The 22,263-nt window shown below is 44.5% G+C and overlaps 2 protein-coding genes across 2 annotated transcripts; both read left to right on the top strand.

The window, feature by feature from the left end:
• The first annotated feature begins 196 nt into the window (after window positions 1–196).
• bub1 (BUB1 mitotic checkpoint serine/threonine kinase) lies at window positions 197–12,004 on the top strand. Its single transcript, XM_069657262.1, is given in 24 exon segments — window positions 197–280; window positions 447–506; window positions 974–1,115; window positions 1,212–1,408; window positions 2,313–2,353; window positions 2,459–2,535; window positions 2,681–2,730; window positions 2,866–3,065; window positions 3,147–3,265; window positions 3,450–3,922; window positions 4,004–4,044; window positions 4,126–4,245; window positions 4,591–4,701; window positions 4,894–4,984; window positions 6,245–6,323; window positions 6,494–6,671; window positions 6,824–6,890; window positions 7,056–7,894; window positions 8,200–8,300; window positions 9,343–9,504; window positions 9,582–9,739; window positions 9,846–10,023; window positions 10,195–10,301; window positions 11,280–12,004. Coding segments are annotated over 24 exon segments (3,813 nt in total). The 5' UTR covers window positions 197–257; the 3' UTR covers window positions 11,479–12,004.
• A 2,312-nt stretch (window positions 12,005–14,316) lies between these two features.
• LOC138585087 (lactoylglutathione lyase-like) lies at window positions 14,317–18,896 on the top strand. Its single transcript, XM_069657327.1, has 6 exons — window positions 14,317–14,428; window positions 16,854–16,936; window positions 17,396–17,536; window positions 17,620–17,687; window positions 17,798–17,887; window positions 18,732–18,896. Exons 1-6 carry the CDS (start codon window positions 14,357–14,359, stop codon window positions 18,824–18,826), a joined length of 549 nt encoding a protein of 182 aa, XP_069513428.1. The 5' UTR covers window positions 14,317–14,356; the 3' UTR covers window positions 18,827–18,896.
• The last annotated feature ends 3,367 nt before the right edge of the window (window positions 18,897–22,263 follow it).

A 22,263-nucleotide genomic window follows, 5' to 3' on the forward strand; every position in this document is an offset into this window, starting at 1 on the left:
TTTGTAGTTTTAATTCTGTAGTCTTTTTTTTGTGTTTGTGTATTTTTACCCCGGAAACTGCGTCGCGGGATGGGGGCGTGGTTTACAGATTGACACTCGCGTTGCTATTGGCTGAGCGCGAAATTTCAAATGTTGTAGAACAGCAGCAGGGAAACGGATTTATTTTAAAAAGCCAAACACTTAAGCTTTCTATTAAGACACTTAATAGAAAGCCTGATCGAAAAAAATACATACGAGTTTAAAGGACTAAATGCAAAATGGATATAGCTTCTTATTTACAGTAAGTCAGCATTCATGAGTTTAACGTTACCCGGTGTTAGCTTCATGCTAGCTGTTAGCTTGAGCGGTACGACTGTATCGTTGCATAATAACAAAGTTATAAACGACGTACCTTTTAGACATTGTACTGATTTCCTTCAGTTTATATCTATGATTTTTCTCTTTAGGTGTTTCGAAAATAGTTTGAGCTCATATACAGGAGAAGACCCACTGGATCAATGGGACAAGTAAGTATTTTAACTGATCAAATGTTAGTTTAAAATTAGTTCGCTAGCTTATTACTGTATTTAAACGAGAATCAAATCCTAACTAACAGCAGCTGTTACTATGATTCCTAACGTTAAATTATATGCAATAATGTATATAAATTATGAAAATAATGTCAAATACTAGGTGTTTGTATTGTATTCCAACCAGCATTGTAACGCCCTTTGCTCTGCATGTTCAATTGAGGTTGTATATAATTAGCTTAGGGTTAGCAGGGTTAACGTAGTATGTTACGTATCCTAAACTTCTCTCTAAACATAGCTGATCTCAACTCTATTTTTCCCTTTGTTTGTTAAGTAATATTTTTTAGTGCTACAAAATAACTTGTCTTGTGCTAAAATACCACGGGTAATTGAACTTGAATAACATATGCAGAACTGACTGCAGAGAGAGAACTGAATGAGAAGTGGTCTGTATGTTTTCCCAGGTTTGTGGAGTACCTGGAGCAGAGGTTACCTGCAGACGGTGGTGGTGGGATGTCGCTGGTGTTTGACAGTCTTGTACAGAGATTTATCAACGTTGAACAATACGCAAATGATATCAGATATGTTAACTACTGCATCAAATGTGTAAGTCTGACCAACATTGTTATGCAGAAGTCTTGCAGCTAGAGTTTGTTTTCTATTCAGACTTCTTACATGTCTTAATTTAACTCTGTCTCACAGGCGAGTTATTATTCCGACCCCGTTGCTCTGTACACTCACATCTACAGTAAAGGCATCGGCACCCGAACTGCAGCCCTCTATGTTGCCTGGGCTCAGCAGTTTGAACAGAGAGGGATGAATGAACAAGCTGATGCTGTGTACCAGAGAGCAATGGAGAACCAAGCCCAGCCAGCAGACACTGTTCTCAATGAACACAGGTAACACGAAAGAAATGTGACTTATAGATACATGTCAGAGCTGCTGTTTAGTGTTAGGGTTGTTTTGCATCTTTCTGTGTGGCTCCAAGAGGGTCAATTTAGTACCAGAGCCTTCACAGACATCAGACCGTGTTTGACTGTAGGTGCCAAAGCTCGGCCTTGTTTTGTTCCACTCTGCGTAATCCGTAAACACAAGAGCTCAAGTGTTTTAACAAAGCAGTCTGTGATCATTTTATTGGTTGTTAGTTTATTTTGACCCTTGCATTTTGTGAAATAAAAAAACAGATTTATAAAATCTTGAATATATCAAAGGCAGACATTTACTATCTCACTCCTCACACCGTGTGTGCTATCCTGCAGGGTTCCCACGCGTCCTGGAAAATCTGGATATTTCGAGACTAGTTTTCCAGTCATGGAAACACCTAGAAATTGATTAAAATGACCAAATATCCTGGAAATAATCTATCTTGTCCTGGAAATTTTTAATTGCATTTGAGCCCCTCACTCAATCTCCAAGGTGCATATGTTTGAGCTGTGCGGTATGACAGGTATGCCCTCTCCTGGCATGCAATGTCTCCTCCTAGTGGTGGCTGTATTTTTAAACCCACTGCGTTTCTGAGTTTGAGTTTGACCCCCTCAGGTTGCTATAGCTGGTCAGTGTGCAGTATTGAAGCAGCAGATTGTTAGCAATGTGAAGTCAGCACCTAATAAATCGCAGACTGGTATATTATATGACCGTTTGCAAGTGCTGTCCTGAATTGTCCAGATAAACTTCTGGAAAGTTCCTGGAAAATGATTTCCTAAAAAGAGGTGGAACCCTGATACTGTGATGCACAATAAATGCCACTAACATGCACAGAAATGACCAGGATGTTCTAAAAACATGATGTGATCTGATCTACAGGAAGTTTCAAACAAGAACTAAAAGCCAGACAGCATTATCAGGTAAGACTTTATTTACTCGTTTGTTGTTCATTTGAAAAGCTGTAATTTGTTTTATCAAAGTGTGTTTTATGAACCAGCTATAAACTTTGTTTTGTTCTGACGCAGGAGGTCGAAACCCTCTGGAAAACTCCCAATTAACCAATCAGATGTCGTCTCACAGGGAGCCTGTAGCTCAAAGCAAGGTGTGTGTGTGTGTGTGTGTGTGTGTGTGTGTGTGTGTGTGTGTGTGTGTGTGTGTGTGTATTCCTATAATAATAATAATAATAATTTAATAACCACAATATCTTCTTCTTCATATCCACTAATTATCTTTGTCCTTTGTTACAGGCCCCTGTGGAGTGTCCACCCAAACCACCTACCTATAAAACCACCATCATGTAAGTTACTGTACAATGTGTTTCCTGTTTGGTGAGGTCATGTGTGTCATGTGTCATACTGACGGGCAGGACCACAACAGGTTCAGTGCGGTGCTGCTGTGTCCACTTTAACTTCTCATCTATGCTCTCCTCCAGAGTGTCTCGCTCGGAGACTTCAGGTGCGATTCCTAAGGCTCAGGGCTCCAGCGTTCAGGCTGTGTCCGAGTACATGACGGATGAGCTCGTCTGTGAGGGATCGGAGTTCTGCTTCGAGGAGGTCAGAGCAGAAAAATACTTCCGTAAGCTCCGAGAGAAGCGGGAGCACCCGGAGAAGGAGAAGGATCCCAAAGAAATGAGTGAGCTGACGGTTTGGTTGGAAAGACTCATATGATGTGTTTAAATAGCTGTTATAACATGTGGTGTTGTTCTGTCTGAAGTGGAGGAGATGCTGAGGGAGCACGAGAAGGCGGCTCAGAGCTTGAAATGCTTGGTTGAGGAGATGCATCAGAGCCGGGAGGCCTGTGGAGGTTTGTCCAGCCAGCCGACATCACAGAGGGTGAGAATACAAACGTTGTTCTTTCTCTTTACGTGCATCCAGTGCCAGTTTCACGCTGTCAGTGCCGACATGTTACACCTCAACACGACCTCTGTATGGGAGTTTATGAAGCAGTGTACATGTCATCATATCTGAGAACCGTCCTGCTACATGAAACCCATACATTCGCCTTTCTTTGTCGCAGCCCTCTGCAGCAGAAACGGCCACCACTCTGAACCATAATCCTACCCAGCATCCCTTTGGGCGTCCTCGACCCTCACTTTCTCTGAGCAGCAGGCGCTCTCTTGGCTTGAGATTACACACGGAGCCGACTTTCATCCAAGAGGCCACGATCGTCCCTCAACCTCAGCAGCCGACCAACACAGAGGCTGCTGACTCAAACACCACACGCTCAGGGGTGTCTCTTCCCCCCTCAGTGCTGCCTGACAGGAGCATTCATTCACCTGAATCTGCAGCAGCACCACTGCCATCTGTCGTCCAGTCTTCGGTGGTTCAGCCACAGTCGGTTCGCCTGCCTGCGAGCTTCGAACAGATGAACCTGTCGCTCCACAGACCGGCCTGCATCTCTGCTGTGACCACTGATCTCTGCTCGGACAGACGAGTTCAGCCAAGCAGCTCGGAGGACTGTCGACCTCAGGAGCACAACAGCTCACATCGGTGAGTAGCCCAGATTGTTGTATTGCTAAAAAAAAATGTTTGATTGTATTTTTGTTCATTTTCTCTTTGTTCCTCCTTCAGGGAGCTCGGTCACCCGCCTGAGCCTGAGGAGGTCCTGAACAGTAAGTGAAGCATTCACCACTCAGCCCCTCCATCTGAAGCTTCTTAAGGATGCTTTCAAACCTCCTCTTTGTCTCTCTCAGTGTCGCAGGGAGGCACAGCCAACCTGTCTCACATCACTCCTAACACGTCACTGGGCTTTGTTCAGGCCACACCGTCACGGGTGCTGCCCTCACCCACTGTCAACACACGGGAAGCACTGGGTGAGCACCACAGCCTCTGTGGGTTTGTAGAGTGTTAAAGGGTTTAATTTAAGCGGATATGTATTCAAGGTTAGGATCACATATTTAGATTCTAACGTAGTTTTGTTTTGCTGAGCATTTGCTATTAAAGTCTGGTGTTTTAGTGCCGGAAAGTGTTTTAATTTACTGTTTAAAGGCTGCACAAACCCTGTGTCTGCTGCACGTTGTTTCTGTCTCACCAGCTACATAAGACAGTGTTTATAGGATCTACAGCACCAGTAACATGTGTTTCCAGCTGTTAGAGTTCAGGACTTATGTTTCATCATGTACACTGAATAACACTGAGTCTGTTTCTGTATCGTCCAGATGTGATCATGGACATGTTCCAGGCCCCGACGCTCCTCGAGGACCCGTTCAACAACACGTCAGTGCTCCACGCTGCTGAGACGGAGGCGGACCCCGGCTACACGAGAAATGGTAAACATGCTGCAAACGCGCCTGTCTGTGTGTAGAGCTTTTCTGTATCTAATCAGAGCACTAATTTATATTGTAAGTAATTATTATACACTGCAGAGTTAACCCTTTGTGTTACACATCGTCTGTGTGTGATTGACACATCGTGACGTTTTCCTGCCAGTGAACCAAATGTTTCTTTCTTTTATTGATTGTTTTTTTAAGGAGGCGTCTCCTCTTTCCCCAAACCCTCGACTGCAGCTCCGTTCACCATCTTCCAGGATGATCACGACAAAGAAAACGGAAGGTAAATATAGACTCAGGCTCACCAGGGACCGGGCAATACACACCTTTAATACGATAAACTCTGTCGGGTCAGGTACGTTTACATCCAAAAGAGACGCACTCTTAAATGATAGGCTGTGATTCAGCGCAGCCTCCGCGCGCATGTGTCAGCGTTTTCATCCGTCAGAAGCTCTTTGATCCAGTTTTTAGGTCCGATGTTTCCGTTACACTTTTAGTCTTCTTGTTCTCTGATTGGTTCACGGTGTGATAAAGATTCAATTAATTAACTTTCTCAGAACTTAATAAAAGAAGTGAAATGTTCAATTTAGTTCAGTTGTGTTTAATTTAGTTTTCTAAATTAGGACTCATTAAATTCTGTTTTATATGAAGGAAATTATTTGTGTGTGCGCGTGTGCGTGCGAACCTTTATTTAACCTTGAGAAGTCATTGAGGACATGCCCTCATTTTCCTCTCCTTCTTCTTATTGGCTATTAATCGTCTCTCTAAACATTTTATTCCACTTTATTCTTACTTTCCATTATTTGCTTTTATTGCTTTTAACTCTTTTATTGCTTTATTGTCTTTCTATTGCGTTTATCGTTTTTATTCCCTTTTACGGCTTCGATTGCTTTTAGCAGTTTTATTCTTTGTCCTGCCTTCACTAGTTTTTATCGTCACGTTTACAGCTTTGATTGTTTTATTTGCTCTCCTTTATCTCTCTTAGTTATTTTACTTCTGTTTACGCTCTCTCCTTCTTCCTGCTTTGTCCCCTCGGTCTCGTGTCGGCCATGTTCTGTCGGTTCTCTTGTGCTTTGCTTGTTTTGCTTGGTTAGTAAACTTTTGTTTTTAAAGGTGCTATATGAATAAAGTTATTATTATTATTATTATTATTATTATTTTCAATGACATCGAGAGTAAGACAAACGAAACACAAAAAACAAACGAAATAAGACAACAACAAGGAATGAAATAATTTCAGGTAACAGGAAATGAAACGCGTAGAGAAGCAGAGTTACACTCATGAGCGGAGTCGTTTGTAATCATGTTTCTAAAGTGACCTGAGTTTCAATGTGTGCTGTCAGGTGTTCACGAAAGGTAATTGATGTTTTCCCACTTCTTGTGTTTGCTCGCAAGATTTCGAGCATCGATCACCCGAGCAACTTTGATCCTGATCTAATGAAGAAGGGATCTATGACGGGAGATTTCCAGACAGAGCTTTATAATAACTTGACTTTCCTTCCTGTGAATAAAGTTTCTGTTATTTTGTCTTCGTTCTGCTCAGCGCTGCTGCTCCTCCTGCGGCTCAGAAGTCGAAACCAGTCCGAGCTCTGGCTGAGATCCCCGTGTCCAACAAACCTAATGTAAGTGCTGTATAAAGAGAGCAGCCCGTCAGCTGAAAGCTCCGAGTTCTTTTGCACAATCAGAACCATCACTACCAGTACTGATGGTGCAGTGACGTCTTTCTACACTCGCATGTTTGGCCCTCGTGTCTGCTGCTTGTTTTAGCTAACCGTCTGTGTTTCCCGTCCAGGACACTCCTCCGGACCTGATGCCAGATGAGAGCACCATGTGGGGCGCTCGCTACAACTCCCTGAACTCTCTGGCCGCTTGTCCCAACAGCACCACAGACTTCGCCATGCTGGCTCAGTTCGTCTCCACGCCGTCCACACACAAAACACCTGTCAACGGAAACTTCTACCAGGAGGAAGGTACAGCACCTGGGCCTGCATGCACACATTCGTCTCCACACGTGTTCTCTTTTTTCTGTCATATATGTTTTGTTTTAAACCCCTTTTGTGAGTTTGATCTAAATCCATTTTTAAATAAAATGAATAAAGAATTTACACATTTTTCTCTCCAGAGATCAACTGTGACAGCGGAGACGCTGATGATGAAGCTTTTATCAGACGTCAGCCCAAAAAACTCAGGTAACCAACCCGTCCCTGCTGCTCAGATATTCAGGGTTTCAGCTGCGCTTTGAAATCTTTACAGACTTCAGTGGCGAGAAATCTGTGTGAATGTTGTGATGTCCTGTAAATGTTTATTGAGATGATGCAAAGTGTATGACATGCATCCTCTGCTCCCTCCCTCAGCCCCATCATGGAGCAGAGCCCCTCTAATGAGACTCTCTCTGAAACAGCCGTCAGTAAGCTCGCTCCGTCTTCAGAGAGGCATGGCACCATCGTTGGTGAGGGGCTTGCCACGGCCAACCTCTGCCTCACCACCTCCTCCATCACCATGGTGCAGCCTCCCCCTCCTGCTGTCCTCTCCTTCAGAGACCAGACCATCTGTCCCACCGACTGCTCCATCCCCAGGACCACAGCGCCCTGCTGGGAGGTTTACACGAGCCCTGAGCGGCCTCCCCAACAGGCCTCCCTGGTCTCACAGCAGCCTGAGACTTCAGTCAGACCCAAAAGTGAACCTTTTACAATCATGGAGGATTTAGACAAACCTGCCAGCCCAGAAAAAGCACACAAACAGGTGTCTGACGTTCCAATGAGCCCAGAGTGTCCTCTCAAACCGGACTGGCCCACCATCAGTAGCCCAGAGGTCTCAGAGGAAAGGGACCTGGACGCCTTCCTGAGCCCCCGCCGCCTCACCGTCCACAACAAGAGCCTGGACGTCCCCATGAGTCCAGAGCAGCCGCCGCTCTGTGCCGACGTCCCCATGAGCCCGATGCAGCCACAGCCGTTCAGCACTGAGGACGAACCCATGATGAGTCCAGACAGAGGGCAGAGGCCGAGCGCAGACGTGTCCATGAACGCAGCGTCAGAGCAGACGGGCTCGGTCCAGCTGGTGACAGACCCCTGGGACGATGAACTGATCTCTTACCTGCTTTCAACTCTCACCCCGCCTCTCACCTCCCACCCCCACTGCATCACCTGGCCGTGCAGCGTCCCCAAAATCTCCCCAAAGATGACCATCAGCATGGGTAAGCAGGAGAGCCGCTGCTGTGTGGACTCACGTGTTTAAAACAGATTTGGGAAGTATACATAGTCATGTCATTGCAGATGAATGGATTAGGTTGATTGTTTTGTCTGTGCAGAAGTCTGGAGGTAATTAGCCTAGCTTAGCATAAACCACGGGGAAAAGCTAGCCTGGTTCAGCCCAAAGTTTAAAAATACACCTACTGCATTGGTGCACTGGCTCGTGCACACACTGGAGTTCAACGATGTGAACGTTGTGCACTCTCTTTCTCCTGCAACCATGAAGCATTAAATACTTTTCCTCTGACAGGAAAAGCGTCGCTGCGAGTCGACTGCGTCCTCGGAGAAGGAGCTTTTGCGACAGTCTACCAGGCGACTGACCCCATGACCTCCGAGAGGATGGTGCTTAAGGTAAGATGGTGGAGATAAAGACACAGCTGTGACCTCAGCGCTCTCTGTGCACCTTCATGATGGAGTAACAGAGGCTGCTTCTCAGGTCTCTGATATTTAGTAGTAGCTCTGGACCCGCCATGTTGAGGAGCGATCAGCGAGGATACACGAGAGCGGCCTCTCGTCTTTTACTGGCCGACACGCCCCCCTTATCACATATCAGGTACTGATTGGATGCTGCAGCAGATCGGACTGATGTGACACTTCACAACATCACCAGATTCATTATAACTAATGCAGAGCGCATCCGCAGACCCAAACAGCTGATGAAGCTGACTAACAGCTGATCCAGCGGTCATCGCAAACGGACAGTGCTGCACGTGACGCTTCAGAGGAAGGAGGGGGGGTATTATGCTGTTTAACATTTTAAGACATAAATACAATGTTGGATGTCCGGACTAAACGTGGGCTTTGGAGAGCTGACCAATCAGAAGAAAGTGGACTTGTAGGGGCGGGGTTTCTTAAAGAGACAGAGCTGACGGAGTCGTTTCAGGCAGAGGCTGTATGAGGGCCTGCACAGATTATTGTTAACTGTAAATTATGCTAAGCTACTCCACAGGTATCACTTAGTGAAATATGAAGCTTGTCATTAGCATAATACCCCCCCCTTTCTCCACGCCCGGTTTCCTCGCGTCTCTCTGTGTATCCCGAGTCAGAGGGAGGGAAGCATGGATGCCATTTAAGAGACTTGAGAAGCAGCCGCAGCGTCGCCCTCACAGCTGATTGTGTCTTTAAAGTTTTCTGTCTGCCGAGGGGAAAGAAAAACCAACACACACACATGTGGAAGTCACACCTGGCTAATCACAGCAGTAATTTACGGTCTAAGATTTCACAATAAGAGCGTGTTAGTTTTGTGTATGTGTGTAAACGCACAGTATCAGCATTAGTGTCGTAAAATACTCACAGAAATACACCTTTAACTCTCTTTGTTATAACGTTGAGTCTTTGTCATGTTCACATCTGAGCCGTACCTTCACTGCCTCTTGTTGTGACCGACCTGCAGGTTCAGAAGCCGGCCAATCCCTGGGAGTTTTACATCAACACTCAGCTGGACGCTCGGCTGCAGCCCGACGTCCGTCACCTCTTCAGCTGCATCCGCTCCGCCCACCTCTTCAACAACGGGAGCGTCCTGGTCGCCGAGCTCCACAACTACGGCACCCTGCTGGTACGTTCACTTCCACTCAGAGACTAATGTACAGTAAGTTCAGGCTTCCTTTGCTGACACTGCGGCTCCTCTTTCAGAACGCTGTGAACATTTATAAAACCCTCAGCGACAAAGTGATGCCTCAGCCGCTCGTCATGTACTTCACTGTCTGCATCCTGCACATGGTGGAGCAGCTGCACGGCATCCATATCATCCACGCCGACATCAAGCCTGACAACTTCCTGCTGGGAGAGAGGTGACGATCAACTTCCATATTTACTACCTGAAAGTAGTTACATTTGCAAAACGGCGCATTAGAGCCGAGCCAGGAAGTCTGTCATCATCATTCTGTTGTGTTTCAGGTTCCTGGAGAACAAGTGTTTTGAGTCGGAGAACGTGGACCACGGCCTCGCCTTGATCGACCTGGGACAGAGCATCGACATGGAGATTTTCCCACAAGGCACTGCTTTCACCGGCAAGTGTCTGACGTCAGGCTTCCAGTGTACGGAGATGCTGAGCGGGAAACGCTGGAACTATCAGGTGAGGAGACACGAGACAAACGCCTGTGACGACACTTTAATGTTATTTAGTATATTTCTGTGTCTGTCAGTTTGCAAACATGATATTCATTTAGACGTGCAGAAGTAGTCACCAACGTGTGTGAAGCTTTACTTTAAAGGTCTCGCTGTATCTCCTTGTTTGTGTTTGCAGACGGATTACTTTGGGATAGCCGGGACCGTGTACTGCATGCTGTTTGGGACGTACATGCAGGTGACGAAGGAAGGCGGCGTGTGGAAGACAAACGCTGTATTCAGAAGGTAAAGAGCGTTTCTTTATACACCAAAGACGCATGTGCAGTATAATTGGTGTTTAATCGAAAACTTGCTACTTTAAAATGATGCAGTTCGTTCTTGTTACAGGAAGTTATTACTCTTCTCTTCTCTTCTCTTTTTTTTTTTACAATGGCTTTAAGTAATGCTCGGGTACCGAAACCTGGTATTAAACAGGCCCCGGGGCTGAAGTATGAAAGACGTTATCGGTTCTGCTTTCGGTGCTGGAGAAATGAACGTTTCCTGTTTATTACTGCTACAAAAACCTTCTCTTGCACATTTAATCTCAACGACCGTTTCTAATCTGCGATAAGAATCAGACATTCGTCTGAGATGCACATCTCCAGAGGAGAGATCTTTCTGTGGTCAAGGGGCGGGGGCAGCTCTCTCACACCCTACAACACACACACATACACGCACACTACAGATCCTGCTCGTGACGATGGCGGAGAGAACAAAAGTGTGGTTACACTTCACCAGAGTCGATGCCGACGATGCATCAAACAAACACTTTTGCTTGTAAGGGCGGAAACACGAGCAACAGAGCATCTACAGTGCATCAGGCAGACAGGTGCAGCCTGCCTACCTACCTGCATGCACTCATGTTGCTCTACACCGCTGTGTTTTCTTTTGATATGATTTTATATCTGTTTTAATCATTGCTGTTTCTTTTGCTGTGAATAATTGTACATTTCAGAAAAAGAAGAAAATCTTAATTCTGTTCTTAATTTCTTTCGTTTCTCTCTTAAAAAATAAAATAAAACGATAAGAACACCGTTAAAGTACCGGCTCGTAAAACATTATCAATAAGAGCAGTAATACCATTAAAATCTCCCTCGCCCTAATACGCCGTTAAAATAACCACACCTTTATCCTTTGAAAAGTTAGATTCATCTTCAGTCTTCTCCAGCGTGTCCCAAACCGTCTACACAAGATAACAAGCTCTTCTGTCTGTCGTCCTCACAGGAACCCTCACAGCGACCTGTGGCAGGAGTTCTTCCACACTCTGCTGAACGTGCCGGACTGCAGCTCTCTGCCGAGCCTGCAGAGCCTCCGCTGCAAACTGACGTCCGTCCTGCAGCAGAACTACAGCAGCAAACTGCCCACGCTCAAGAGCCGCCTCGTGGTGCTGCTGCTGGAGAGCCGCAAGGCTGCTCGGAGATGACGAACAACACCACCCGAGAGCCTGAGACCGATCCCCTCCTTTACTTCATCGTTCAATTTTAACCTTTTAAAAGTGTGGAGGGAGATTTGAGCATGTTCAGAATGTGTGCATGTAAAAATGTAATTATTTTTTAGTTGATTTAATAAAATTCTTGTGATTTTCTTGCAAATTGTTTGACTACTGGGAGACTTCCCTTTGCTGAAGAATAAAATCAGTCAGTCTGCACAAATAGACGTTATTCACCTATATCGCTGTTTGTCTTATCTTAAGGTTTACTCAATGATTATGTTGGTGTCCAATAAGTCTTGATAGTTACGTAGTCAATTCAGAATGATAGAAATGGCTCAGTTCTCCTGCTTGTGCCAGCAGTGCCTACATGTAGCAGGAAATGCGCCGTGCAGCCACGGCCTCGACCTCGCTACTTTGCATTTGCAGCCATATACTCTTGTTAGCATAAATACAACTGAAAATCCAGTCAGTACCGTCCTCTGCATGCAAATTTCAGGATGCTACGTCATGGTGCAGCTGGTGGAGGAAGGTCAGCAACAACTGTACACCTGTAAACCTAACTTGAACTGATGGATTAAAGGTTGTAAATGAGCAAACATTTCCCTTCATTACTCTTTTAGGCCACATCATGCAAGCTCATTTTCTCTGATGTCCTTTAAGTATTGAACACATTTTACCTTCCACTAAGACTTTTTCTAAGAGTAAGATGCTTTCACGTCGCTGTTTGAAAAGCCACCAGACTCCATTGACAAAAACAGTCATTTTACCCTGCGAACACAAGATTTGCTTGTGTACTTCTTCCCCAATTAGTTAGTTTTTAATATGAGTGTACATTAACAAAATATTGTGTTGTACCCGAACGTCTCATTTTTAACCCCAAAGTCACAGAATAAAACAAAAACTAAACCAAGCAGCTCCTGTGTGCTGCAGAGCAAAATTACTGTTTTTGTCAATGGAGTCTGGTGATTTTGCAGAGAGTGACGTAACAACTGTTTCTCTTTTTTTTTTATTTAAAAAAGAATCGTAGCTAGTGTCTGCACCTGTCAGAAGTAAAAACCAGAACTTTTAGTGGAGGTACTTTGGTTGGGCACAATTTTCTGCAGGGATTATGTTGCAGCATTACAGCCTGTTTCACTGCTGCAGGCTGAAGGAATCAACGGAAGCAGTTGAAAACGTTTTGTACCTATTGGTCAAAATATGTAAACAAAAACTTGTTAATGGACGATGTTAAACCAGGGTTAACAGCTCCATCCATCCATCCGTTATCTTCCGCTTATCCGGTGCCGGGTCGTGACGTGCCTGTAAAACCTAATGAGATGCCTGAACCACCTCAGCTGGCTCCTTTTGATGTGAAGGAGTAGCGGCTCTACTCCGAGCTCCCTCCGGATGTCTGAGCTCCTTACCCTCTCTCAGAGGCTGAGCCCAGACACCCTCATTTCAGCCGCTAGTATCTCATAATTTTGGTCACTACCCAAAGGCTGTGAGGGTTGGAACGTGCAAACTGCCCCAGTGCCTGCCGCAGGTCCCAGTTTGATGAAGCCAACAGGACAACATGATCTGCACAAAGCAGAGATGACATTCTGAGGTATCCAAACTGGAAACCCTCCTCCCCCCGGCTGTGCCTTGAGATCCTGTCCATGAAAATCACAAACAGAATCGGTGACAGGGAAAACCCAGGAGGAGGCCGACACGCAGCGGGAGCGTGTCCGACTTTGTGCCGAGGATACAGACACAGCTCTCACTTTGGTTGTACAGAGACCGGATGGCTCGTAGCAACATTAACACCTACCGCACCTTAAGTGTTATGTGGTATCTATGTGTTCAGGGTTGGACCAGTGTCTGCAGAGGGGGTTAGTTGGTCTAAGATCTGATCCAGACTCAGGGTGTAACTCCTTCTCCCTCAGCTCAGACATGTATGTGGTTCATGTTCAGACCTGCAGCTACACCTGCATTCTTTGACCTGACAGTTTTTAAGATCCTCAGTTGCCCCGCAGGGTTTATGACAACAAGCAAACATGCTGAGAATCTGCTGCGCTCACAATTAATTTGAATGTTCACAAACAAGCTGCTCTATCATCTTTATCTTGTTAGGTGATAATAACTGTTACAGCCAGACTTCCTTTAACCTGTATTGTTTTTTATTCTACGAAACTTTGCTGAGAATAAACGAAGAGCAAAGGAATTCACTGAGCTTTGATATCACAGAGATCACTTCCTTGTTTGGTCCATGCTCCGCGGAGCAGGAAACATGTCATGTGGGATTTAAGTTCAGTGGAATCACTGCTTCATCCTCGCTGCGGCTGTTGCTTTCACCATAGTTCAGTCAGGCCCTGAATGCAGCAGCAGCAGCAGCAGCTCTGTGGCCTCTCCCCTGCTGCAAATCCTGCTGCCTTCAGGTTCTGTCAGAAATTTCTAAACGTCGAACTTCTCTGTGATTCCTGAGCTGCCTACATGAGACCTTCAGGGGCAAACAATATGTGTCAAAGTTGAATGAAATAAAAATACAACAATATGTCAAAAAAGGGATGAAATTAGTTTTTTTGAAAGTTTATTCAACTTTAATTTTCAGAAATAAAGAGCTGTGTCACACATGCAGAGAGAGGCATGTTCTTTCTGCTCATTCACCTGCTTTATTTCTGCTGCTTAGTTGCACAAAGAGCAGAAAACGACTGCTACAAATAAATCTGTGAAACTGATCTACAACCAAAAACATTTGTTATGAATAAATGACCTTCTTGTACACTCAGCAAAGCATCAGGGAGCATGATATTTTCTGAAGCACAATGTTCCGAGCGGCACCTTAAGGCAGCACAGAAGGAGAGTGTGGACTGGAGGAACCTGTGTGTTCATTCAGAGTGAACAGAGAGCCATGGCGGGCAGAGGAGGACTGTCAGACGAGGCCGTGTCTGCCGCCTGTAAGGAGGGAGATCCCATCACCAAGGTAACCGTTTGGCCTTTGATATTGTATTTCCCGTTTAATGTATTTAGTTGATTTTATTCTCATTTTCCTGCTCTGGTTGAAGGCTGTGTGCTAAACTCAGTAATGTAGTCAAACCTGTTGGCAGAATGAGACTTCAGACCTGCAGAAGCCTGCAGGCCAGACCGACAGTTCACACACTTTAACATTTTGTTCATTGAGTCTGGGAAGCTGCAGAAACACCCACACTGTTGGACAAGGAAGGATTAAAGTGCTCAGTCACAAGCTGCTGCTGAATATTCAAGAGTCAGTTCAACAGAATTACTCAAAAAGTTTAGTCACTTCCAGTTTTATGTGTCGAAGCAGAAAGTTTCAGTGTCATGTACGAAGATTTTGAGATATCCACGTCCGAGTTCTCTGCTTCAGCCTCAGTCTGATGGTGGTGAGTGCAGAGTAATTCATCGCACTGACAGCAACTTGTGTTTGCATAAGCACCGTTAGTGTTGCTCCTGATAATTCTGCAAACACAGTGACAACCTGTTATTAAAAAAATCGAGCAGCTCTCCTGTCCTGTTTCACTCCCACCTCCCTGTTCAGCCGTCTCTCCAGCAGCTGTTTTTACTGAAGCCGCTCTATAAACGCTCCGCACACTTCCTGCTCAGAGCAGACAGCAGACACACACAGTCACAGAACAGCAGATAGAAAGTGTAATCTGGACTAAAGAGACACCTTAGACCTGCAGGGATGTAGTTCAGCTAAGGGTGTGTCCACAGAGTATGATGTCTAAGGTGTAGACATCGGGGGTCCAAATGAGAGGGAACAAGACCACCGAGATGGTGTGTGGTTAGTGGGTGTGACTGTCACAACCAGATAAACTTTAGTGACCATAAGAAGTGAAGAAGAAGACATTGGTTCACATTGATGTTGCATGATAGTCCGTTATTACACAGCTGTGTTCAATTCTTGATTCTGATTGGTTAATTACAGCTTTCCGAGGTGTGCTGTTTCTCCATAACAGATCGTTGCTTTGAAGAACAGACCGTTGCTAGGGATTCGGCTCTAGTTACAATCCGGAGGACTAACTGTCTGTTTGCAGAGCGAAAAAAGAAAAGAGACAAAACAGCGGAGAGAAGCAGTAAAGGTTTAACGATACAAAAACATTCTGCGATAACAACCTGCTCACTACGCATTATCCCGTACGTATATAACAGCAGTATACACAGCACAGGTTAATCACCACACAGGCTAATGCCACAAACATCGAGGTAATATCTAAGGTGTTAAAGCTGCATTTTTGGAGGCAGCAGAATAAGCTGAAAACACGACTGTCACGTTAAAGGTTTTGTAAGGTAAATAACACAGCTAGCATGTTAAGGCCAGGTCAGATCAATGAGTCGCAAATCTTGCAGCAGTGTGACCTGGTTAGCTGCAGAGCGTCTGAAGCCGTTGCCTGAAGATATCACTTGTCAAACGGAACAATGTAGCTATTTCACTTCAGGAAACAGCATTCATTGGCGTATGCACCAGTGTTGCCAACTGTTTTCTAATGAAAGTAGCTAGCACTAGCTCCAAAAGTCGCTAGAAGTCTCCAAATGACGTCATACACTAATTTGCATATTGATGACGTCATCGTGTATTCACTTGCATAACGCTTAGTGGTTGTGAGGCCAGCCCTGCCCGCCCCTGACTGCCTGCGCAGGCAAGAGGGGAGCCGTGAACTGCGATTACTCTGAGCAGCAAACATGGGAATGAATTACAATATAATATATTTCACTGGAAAAGTCCCTACATTTATCGTGTGTCACTTTTGAGAAAAAAAAGTTGCTGAATCTAGTGAGAAAGTCACTAAGTTGGCAGCACTGGTCTCTGGTGCTGCAGCAGCCAAAGACGGATCCAGATCCTCTCTTTCCTAACTCTGCGTCTTCGCCGTTTATTAATCAGTGTTACAGCTTTCAGCACGTCACTGTCATCATTTCTTTTTATAACGAGAACAGAAATCCAGCTAGTTAATTCATGTAACCTACAGTAGGCCTAATACTAATACTATATTAACAGAGAAGTAGTATGGTATGTCAGTTTGTTGTTGCTATGGAGACGGTCAGCCGCGTTGCTTTGATGTGAACGGCCCAGTTTAGAATGTTTACGATCAGATGTGGAGGATTCTTCTGGCGGTTGCATCCAGTCTCGTTGGAATCATTGATCTGAACTGGCCTTTAGCAAACAGCTACCTAAACCACATCCAGGTGACAGAGGACATTTTTATCAGATGGGAGGCTCGTTTGTGTCCACCAGACAAACACCAGGAGTCCTCGGTTTTTGGTCTCCACCAGCTCCTCAGGGGAATATCTGTCTCTTTAGCTGCTAAATGTTCCATTATGTTCACCAGCGAGTCCATTTTTTACATGAAAAGTCTTTGTGCTTAATTTCCTTCCCGACTTCTTCGCTGCAGGACTACATGATGCAGCAGACGATGCTGAGGGTCAAAGATCCCGCCAAATCTCTGGACTTCTACACTCGAGTCCTGGGCATGACGTGAGTCCTCGGCCTCATCCTGAACCTCGTTTCTTACACCAGTTAGGAAGCTGGATTAGTCTAGATTATATTCTGCTCTGATCAGCGACCAGTAGAGGAACTTAGGCCCCTTAAAATGTACATACTACTACCCGAGGAAGAACAAGGCATAGCCATGTTTTTTTCTGAACTACAACGCGTCTCGTCTATGAGATGGATGGTTGTATAAAAATATTTTAGTGCCACTTTATCTGTTTGTTTTTTCGATCCTACTAAAATCCAAACATCATGATAAGTTAGGCTCCAAAAGGGACAGCGTCTGCCTGATCACATGTAACTCTGGAAACAAACTTCAGAGTGACACCAAATTTAAGACTGGATGTTAGATTAGGACTAACTAGTGACACCTGCACTTCACACTGACACTACAATCAGGCCTACTGGTGTTAAGAGTTAAATCACCTCCTGTGTGGTTTTCAGTTTGCTCCAGAAAATCGACTTCCCCTCGATGCGGTTCACGCTCTACTTCCTGGGTTACGAGGAGAAGTCGGACATCCCGGCCGACATCAAGGAGAGGACGGCGTGGACGTTCTCCCGCAGAGCCACCATCGAGCTCACACAGTGCGTATGAGACACCGAGCACACCCTGAACCACCGCTGACAATAATGATGTCTGTTTAATGAGCATGATTTCTGTCTGTCAGTAACTGGGGGTCAGAGTCAGATGAAAGTCTGTCGTACCACAACGGGAACAACGAGCCGCGAGGGTTTGGTGAGAAGTTCATCCAGATTTCATTAAGAAAATAATTAAATCTTTATTTTAGCTTAAATAAACAGATTTCTGCTGTTTCATTTGTGTCCTTTATGATTGTGTTGTTTCAGGTCACATCGGCATCGCCGTCCCTGACGTCTACGCTGCCTGCAAACTGTTTGAGGAGCAGAGAGTGACGTTCGTGAAGAAACCAGACTCAGGTGAGAAGTTTTGTCTTTTGGAGGGTCTGAAATCTACGGAAGCCCCAAGCGGACATGCATCCATACATTATTTTTACTCAGTTTTCCCACGATAAAGAGTTCATTTCAATTGTTTCCTGAGATCTCGACATATTTATCTCTTTAACTCGAGATAACAAAGCTGGTTTTCCCCATTATAATGGATTAATTTATCTCTTTAACTCGTGGGAACGGGACAGGCTGGTCACTGTGATATTACAGAGCAGGACATGCCGTGTTTTAAGGGGATACGAGTTATGATCATCTGACGTGGCGGTGGAGCAGCGTTATCTCAGACAACGAGATAAATAATTTGAGTTCTTGAGAAAACAACTGAAATTACTTATCACAGGAAAACAGAGTAAATAATGGATGCATGTCTGCTTAGGGCTTCCGTAGAAATCAGATCAACACTTTGGCTCTTAAATGTTTCAGACTCATAAAACCATCAGTCTTTGTTCTAAATGTTTTCTCATGTCAGACACACGTTGAAACAGGCTGAACATGTAGCATTTAAAATAGTCGCAGCATTTTAAATCTGAAAAACACCTCGTTATTATTTCACTTTCAGTGTCTTATTATAATTATACTAATAAACGTCTCGACATAACTGATGGTTGATATAAGTTTTCACCAGCAGGGGGCGCTCTGACTCAACGTCCCATCAGTGGGTTGATGGTTAGCTCTGATGTTGGCTCTTGTTGTGGTGACAGTGTGTTCAAACAGTCCCATTGCGGGGACTCATTTAATACAGGACTGTGAAGGTTTAGATCATGTTGTGTGTGTGCAGCATTATAATAACTTCCATCTTTGTCCCTCCTCACAGGTAAAATGAAGGACCTGGCCTTCATTCAGGATCCTGACGGCTACTGGATTGAGATTTTAAGTCCTAACAACATGGTGTCATTAATGTCCCCTTAAACAGAGACTCTGCAGGAGCACAGAAAGACTTTTTTTTAAATAAATGACGAGCCTTTGATACCCAAACAAACTCTGTTTCTTTGTTTTAATCCAGCTTGTGTTAGACATTTTGTGTTTCTGTTATTTTGCTGTTAAAAAAACAAAACAAGAGAAAGAAAACCAAAGAAAGTGGACGCTGTTTCTTTAAATCTGTTGACAGTTTTTAGCACCGTTTAGGAGGAACTTTTGCTACAAGTTGAAACATTTCCAATTACAAACCATTCAAAAACCTTTTCCTGCAGAATCAGCTTGTTTAGCAGGTGTAATATTCACCATGTCCAGTTGGACTAGTTAGCATGCTTATTCTTGCTAATTAGCACCATTAGAAGACACCATGCACAGCTGAGGCTGATGTGAATATCATAAGCTCTGCAGCTTTGTGGTCCGTTACTAATCTCTATTTACAAATTCTACTGGTTTCCCTTTGAACTACGCTTATAGTCCGAGTAATCTGACCAATCACGTATCAGCAGGCTGCAGCGAATGCAGGAAAAACAGTCTGTGAGGAGAGCAAAAGTAGGCGGAATGTTATCCTCCGTAATAACATCCCCATCAGCGTGATCTGACTACGATTTAGCTTCTTATTAATCTCTATAAACAGACATCTGCATGCTAACAGCTAACAGCTAACAATCTGCTCTAGATCTAAAATTTAACTTGACGCTGTGTCACGAAAGCCGTTCAGATTCCCCGACTTCCTCAAATGCATCAGATCGATCCGAGCATTTTAAACGTTTTCTTCTCCTCTCGAGGACAGACCTGACAAAGCTTGAATTTTTACTTCTTACAAATCTGCATCATGGTGTTAAAATTTCAGCAAAGGTAAGGCCCGTTAATAACAAGTCAATCACAAGAAAATGGTTTCTCTTTCTGTAACAATGCGGCACGCGGAAAAGGAAGTCTTTACGGGAAGTCGATTATCGCTTACCGCCCGACGTGTTCACTGATGTGCCCACAGGCTGTGTCGTCTCAGACTATAGCCGATGGGATCCCAGATTGGTCCAACACTAAAGTATTGGACGAATTAAAGCTTTGACCTGATGATGGCGCTAAAGGACAAGTCATAGAATCCATAAAGTTATAAGTATTTAATCCTCAGGGCTTCAAGAATGTGAGAACTCAGTGTCTTGCTAACAGATGTTGAGAATGTTTTACACTGGGTGAAATAAATCGACTCTGAATGATAAATGTACAATAATAAGGCATGTAAGAGTCTGTGTGTTCAGAGCGTCAATCTTTGAATTTGTAGAGTGGGCTGAACATAGAGATTACCTGCTCCAGGTGTGGTTCTTTGTGGTTGTTTGTTTAACACAGCGTTGTTTAGAAAATGCACCACTTAAACAACATGAATGATCATCTTTAAAAAGGAAAATCTGCCTTTCCTGCTCGGTAATCAAGAAATAAAAGTTTTTTGAGTGGACTGTTTGAGTACGGAATTCTCCCACAATGCAATGCACATTTAGTATGACCCAAGCGGCAACCTCCGGTGTTGAAAAATGAGGCCAATGCGGAAGTGCAAAAACTGCAGTTCCTCGAGTGGCCACTTGAGGCTCCAGAAAACAAGAAACAACGTTACAGCAGGCGGGAAAATGCCCATTTTTACAGCAGAAATTAACATGTTTACCACCTGGTACAAAAAACGGGTTTGTTATAAATAGCTAATTGCATTCAAGACAACTGTACGGGGGTGAATTTTTTTTAGAACACACTCCTTAGCTGATGCCTTAAATGATAGGGGTCGGATCACTTGATTGACAGGTGGATCCTGCTGGCTGTCTGCTAGACGTCAACACAGACACAGACACTGAGCTTAACTTCACCTGTTTGTGTTGTTGGAGACTTTTGGGGATTTTTTCATTCAAAGTTTGGACAAATAATCTCTCTGTGTGTTTATGGAACTTTATGTCTGTGCAAGAAGTCTGAGCTCCAGCTTTTCGGTGAGTTAAATGTTCGTGTTATTGTATTGATATATTTTTAGCACTAAGCAGCAGGTATACTGTGCTCGCTTTAGCTGCTTGTTAGTCTGTTCAGTGTTTATCAAACATTTATTTAATCGTCGGCCAGTAAACAGGAGTCAGGAGTTGTTTGCTTTTCCCCGGAGAGATTACAGCGGACTGCAGTGATGAGCAGAGCGGTTGTTTCCCGTTACGTGTCGGCTCGCCTCGCCGCTCTCTCACCAGGCGAGCGAGCAGCGAGTCCGCTACTTCTTTACTCTGATAACTAAACACCTGCAGTCACTCACCGTCACAAACAGAATCTCCTCCTCCTGGTAAAGTTAAACTAGCTCATTCATTATGTATCCAGTCTGTGGCTAATAACCGCTAGCTACGCTGAGGAGCATATAGCCTAGCTTCATAGCCGTAGCTGGCTGATTCACGCGGCCCGTCCATAGAGCTCAGCCATAGGCTCGCGCTCCGCCTCTTTGCCCGCCTCTAGATCAGGAGTAACTTTTACACAGAGCTGTCATAATTTAACAATAATAATAATAAATACTTCAATATTGGAAAGGAAATATAGTGTGTGTTTGTGTGTTGGGGGGTGTCAAAACTATTATTTCCTGTATTTTGGTTTATTTTATGCCCCAGTTTGTGATGGAAGTGTCTTTATTTGTAAATGAAAACAAATTAATTCAAATGATAAATGTCCGGTACTTCACATTCGAGCAGGATTTAAAGAGTCATGGTAGTCTAATGTTGTCCATGCAGAAATCAAATAAAAGAGAGAGATAGTTTTACCTCTCCGCTGAAGCTGCTCTCTCTCTGCCTCCTGACAGAATTATCAACAAAATGCTCTGGCATTTCCAATATGGCGACCCCCAGCGCCGGCGCAATTCGGGCTTCAAAACACTTCTTCAGAAACCAATGGGTGACGTCACTGAGACTACGTCCATTATTTATACAGTCTATGGTATGAACAGGCTGTTGTTCCTGCTAGGCTCTAGGCCTGCCGCTCCTCCGCCTGTGCCAACTTGTTAGCTGCAGGGTCATCAGCTGAAAAACCTTCATTTAAAAATAGTAAAATATTTAATTTCCTCCTTGTGAAGCTAAATTGACTAGTAATTAAATCTCAACAGGAACTGTTAATAAACGTGTTGCATTGTGGGTTATGCGGTTTGGAACGTTCATCATGAGTCGACACTTGTGCAGGAGTGTGAAGATCGATCAGAGGAGGAGGAATCGATTTGTTGTCTCTGTGTTATTGTCCAGTCGGTTAAACAGCAGTTTCTCTCTCACAGTTTCCTCCAGTACATAGACCCTGTTGTGTCTGCCTCTGTGTGTGTGTGTGTGTGTGTGTGTGTGTATGTGTGTGTGTGGATGTAAAGTCCTGACCGCTTCATGTCACCTAATTTACCGCCGCTCACTTCAAAGCGGCGTCCCGGCGTGAGAACCGTGTCGGCT

Source organism: Semicossyphus pulcher, unplaced genomic scaffold, assembly GCF_022749685.1.
Source record: "Semicossyphus pulcher isolate SPU_LCO1_2020_fin unplaced genomic scaffold, fSemPul1.0.p SCAF_11, whole genome shotgun sequence".
Lineage (NCBI taxonomy): Eukaryota > Metazoa > Chordata > Actinopteri > Labriformes > Labridae > Semicossyphus > Semicossyphus pulcher.

Excerpts from the sequence above, each read along its gene's own strand:
- LOC138585087 (XM_069657327.1), top strand. The coding sequence starts at position 14,357 with ATGGCGGGCAGAGGAGGACTGTCAGACGAGGCCGTGTCTGCCGCCTGT. Across the intron at positions 14,429-16,853 it reads AGGGAGATCCCATCACCAAG|GACTACATGATGCAGCAGAC; the intron begins GTAACCGTTTGG and ends TCTTCGCTGCAG. Across the intron at positions 16,937-17,395 it reads ACTCGAGTCCTGGGCATGAC|TTTGCTCCAGAAAATCGACT; the intron begins GTGAGTCCTCGG and ends TGTGGTTTTCAG.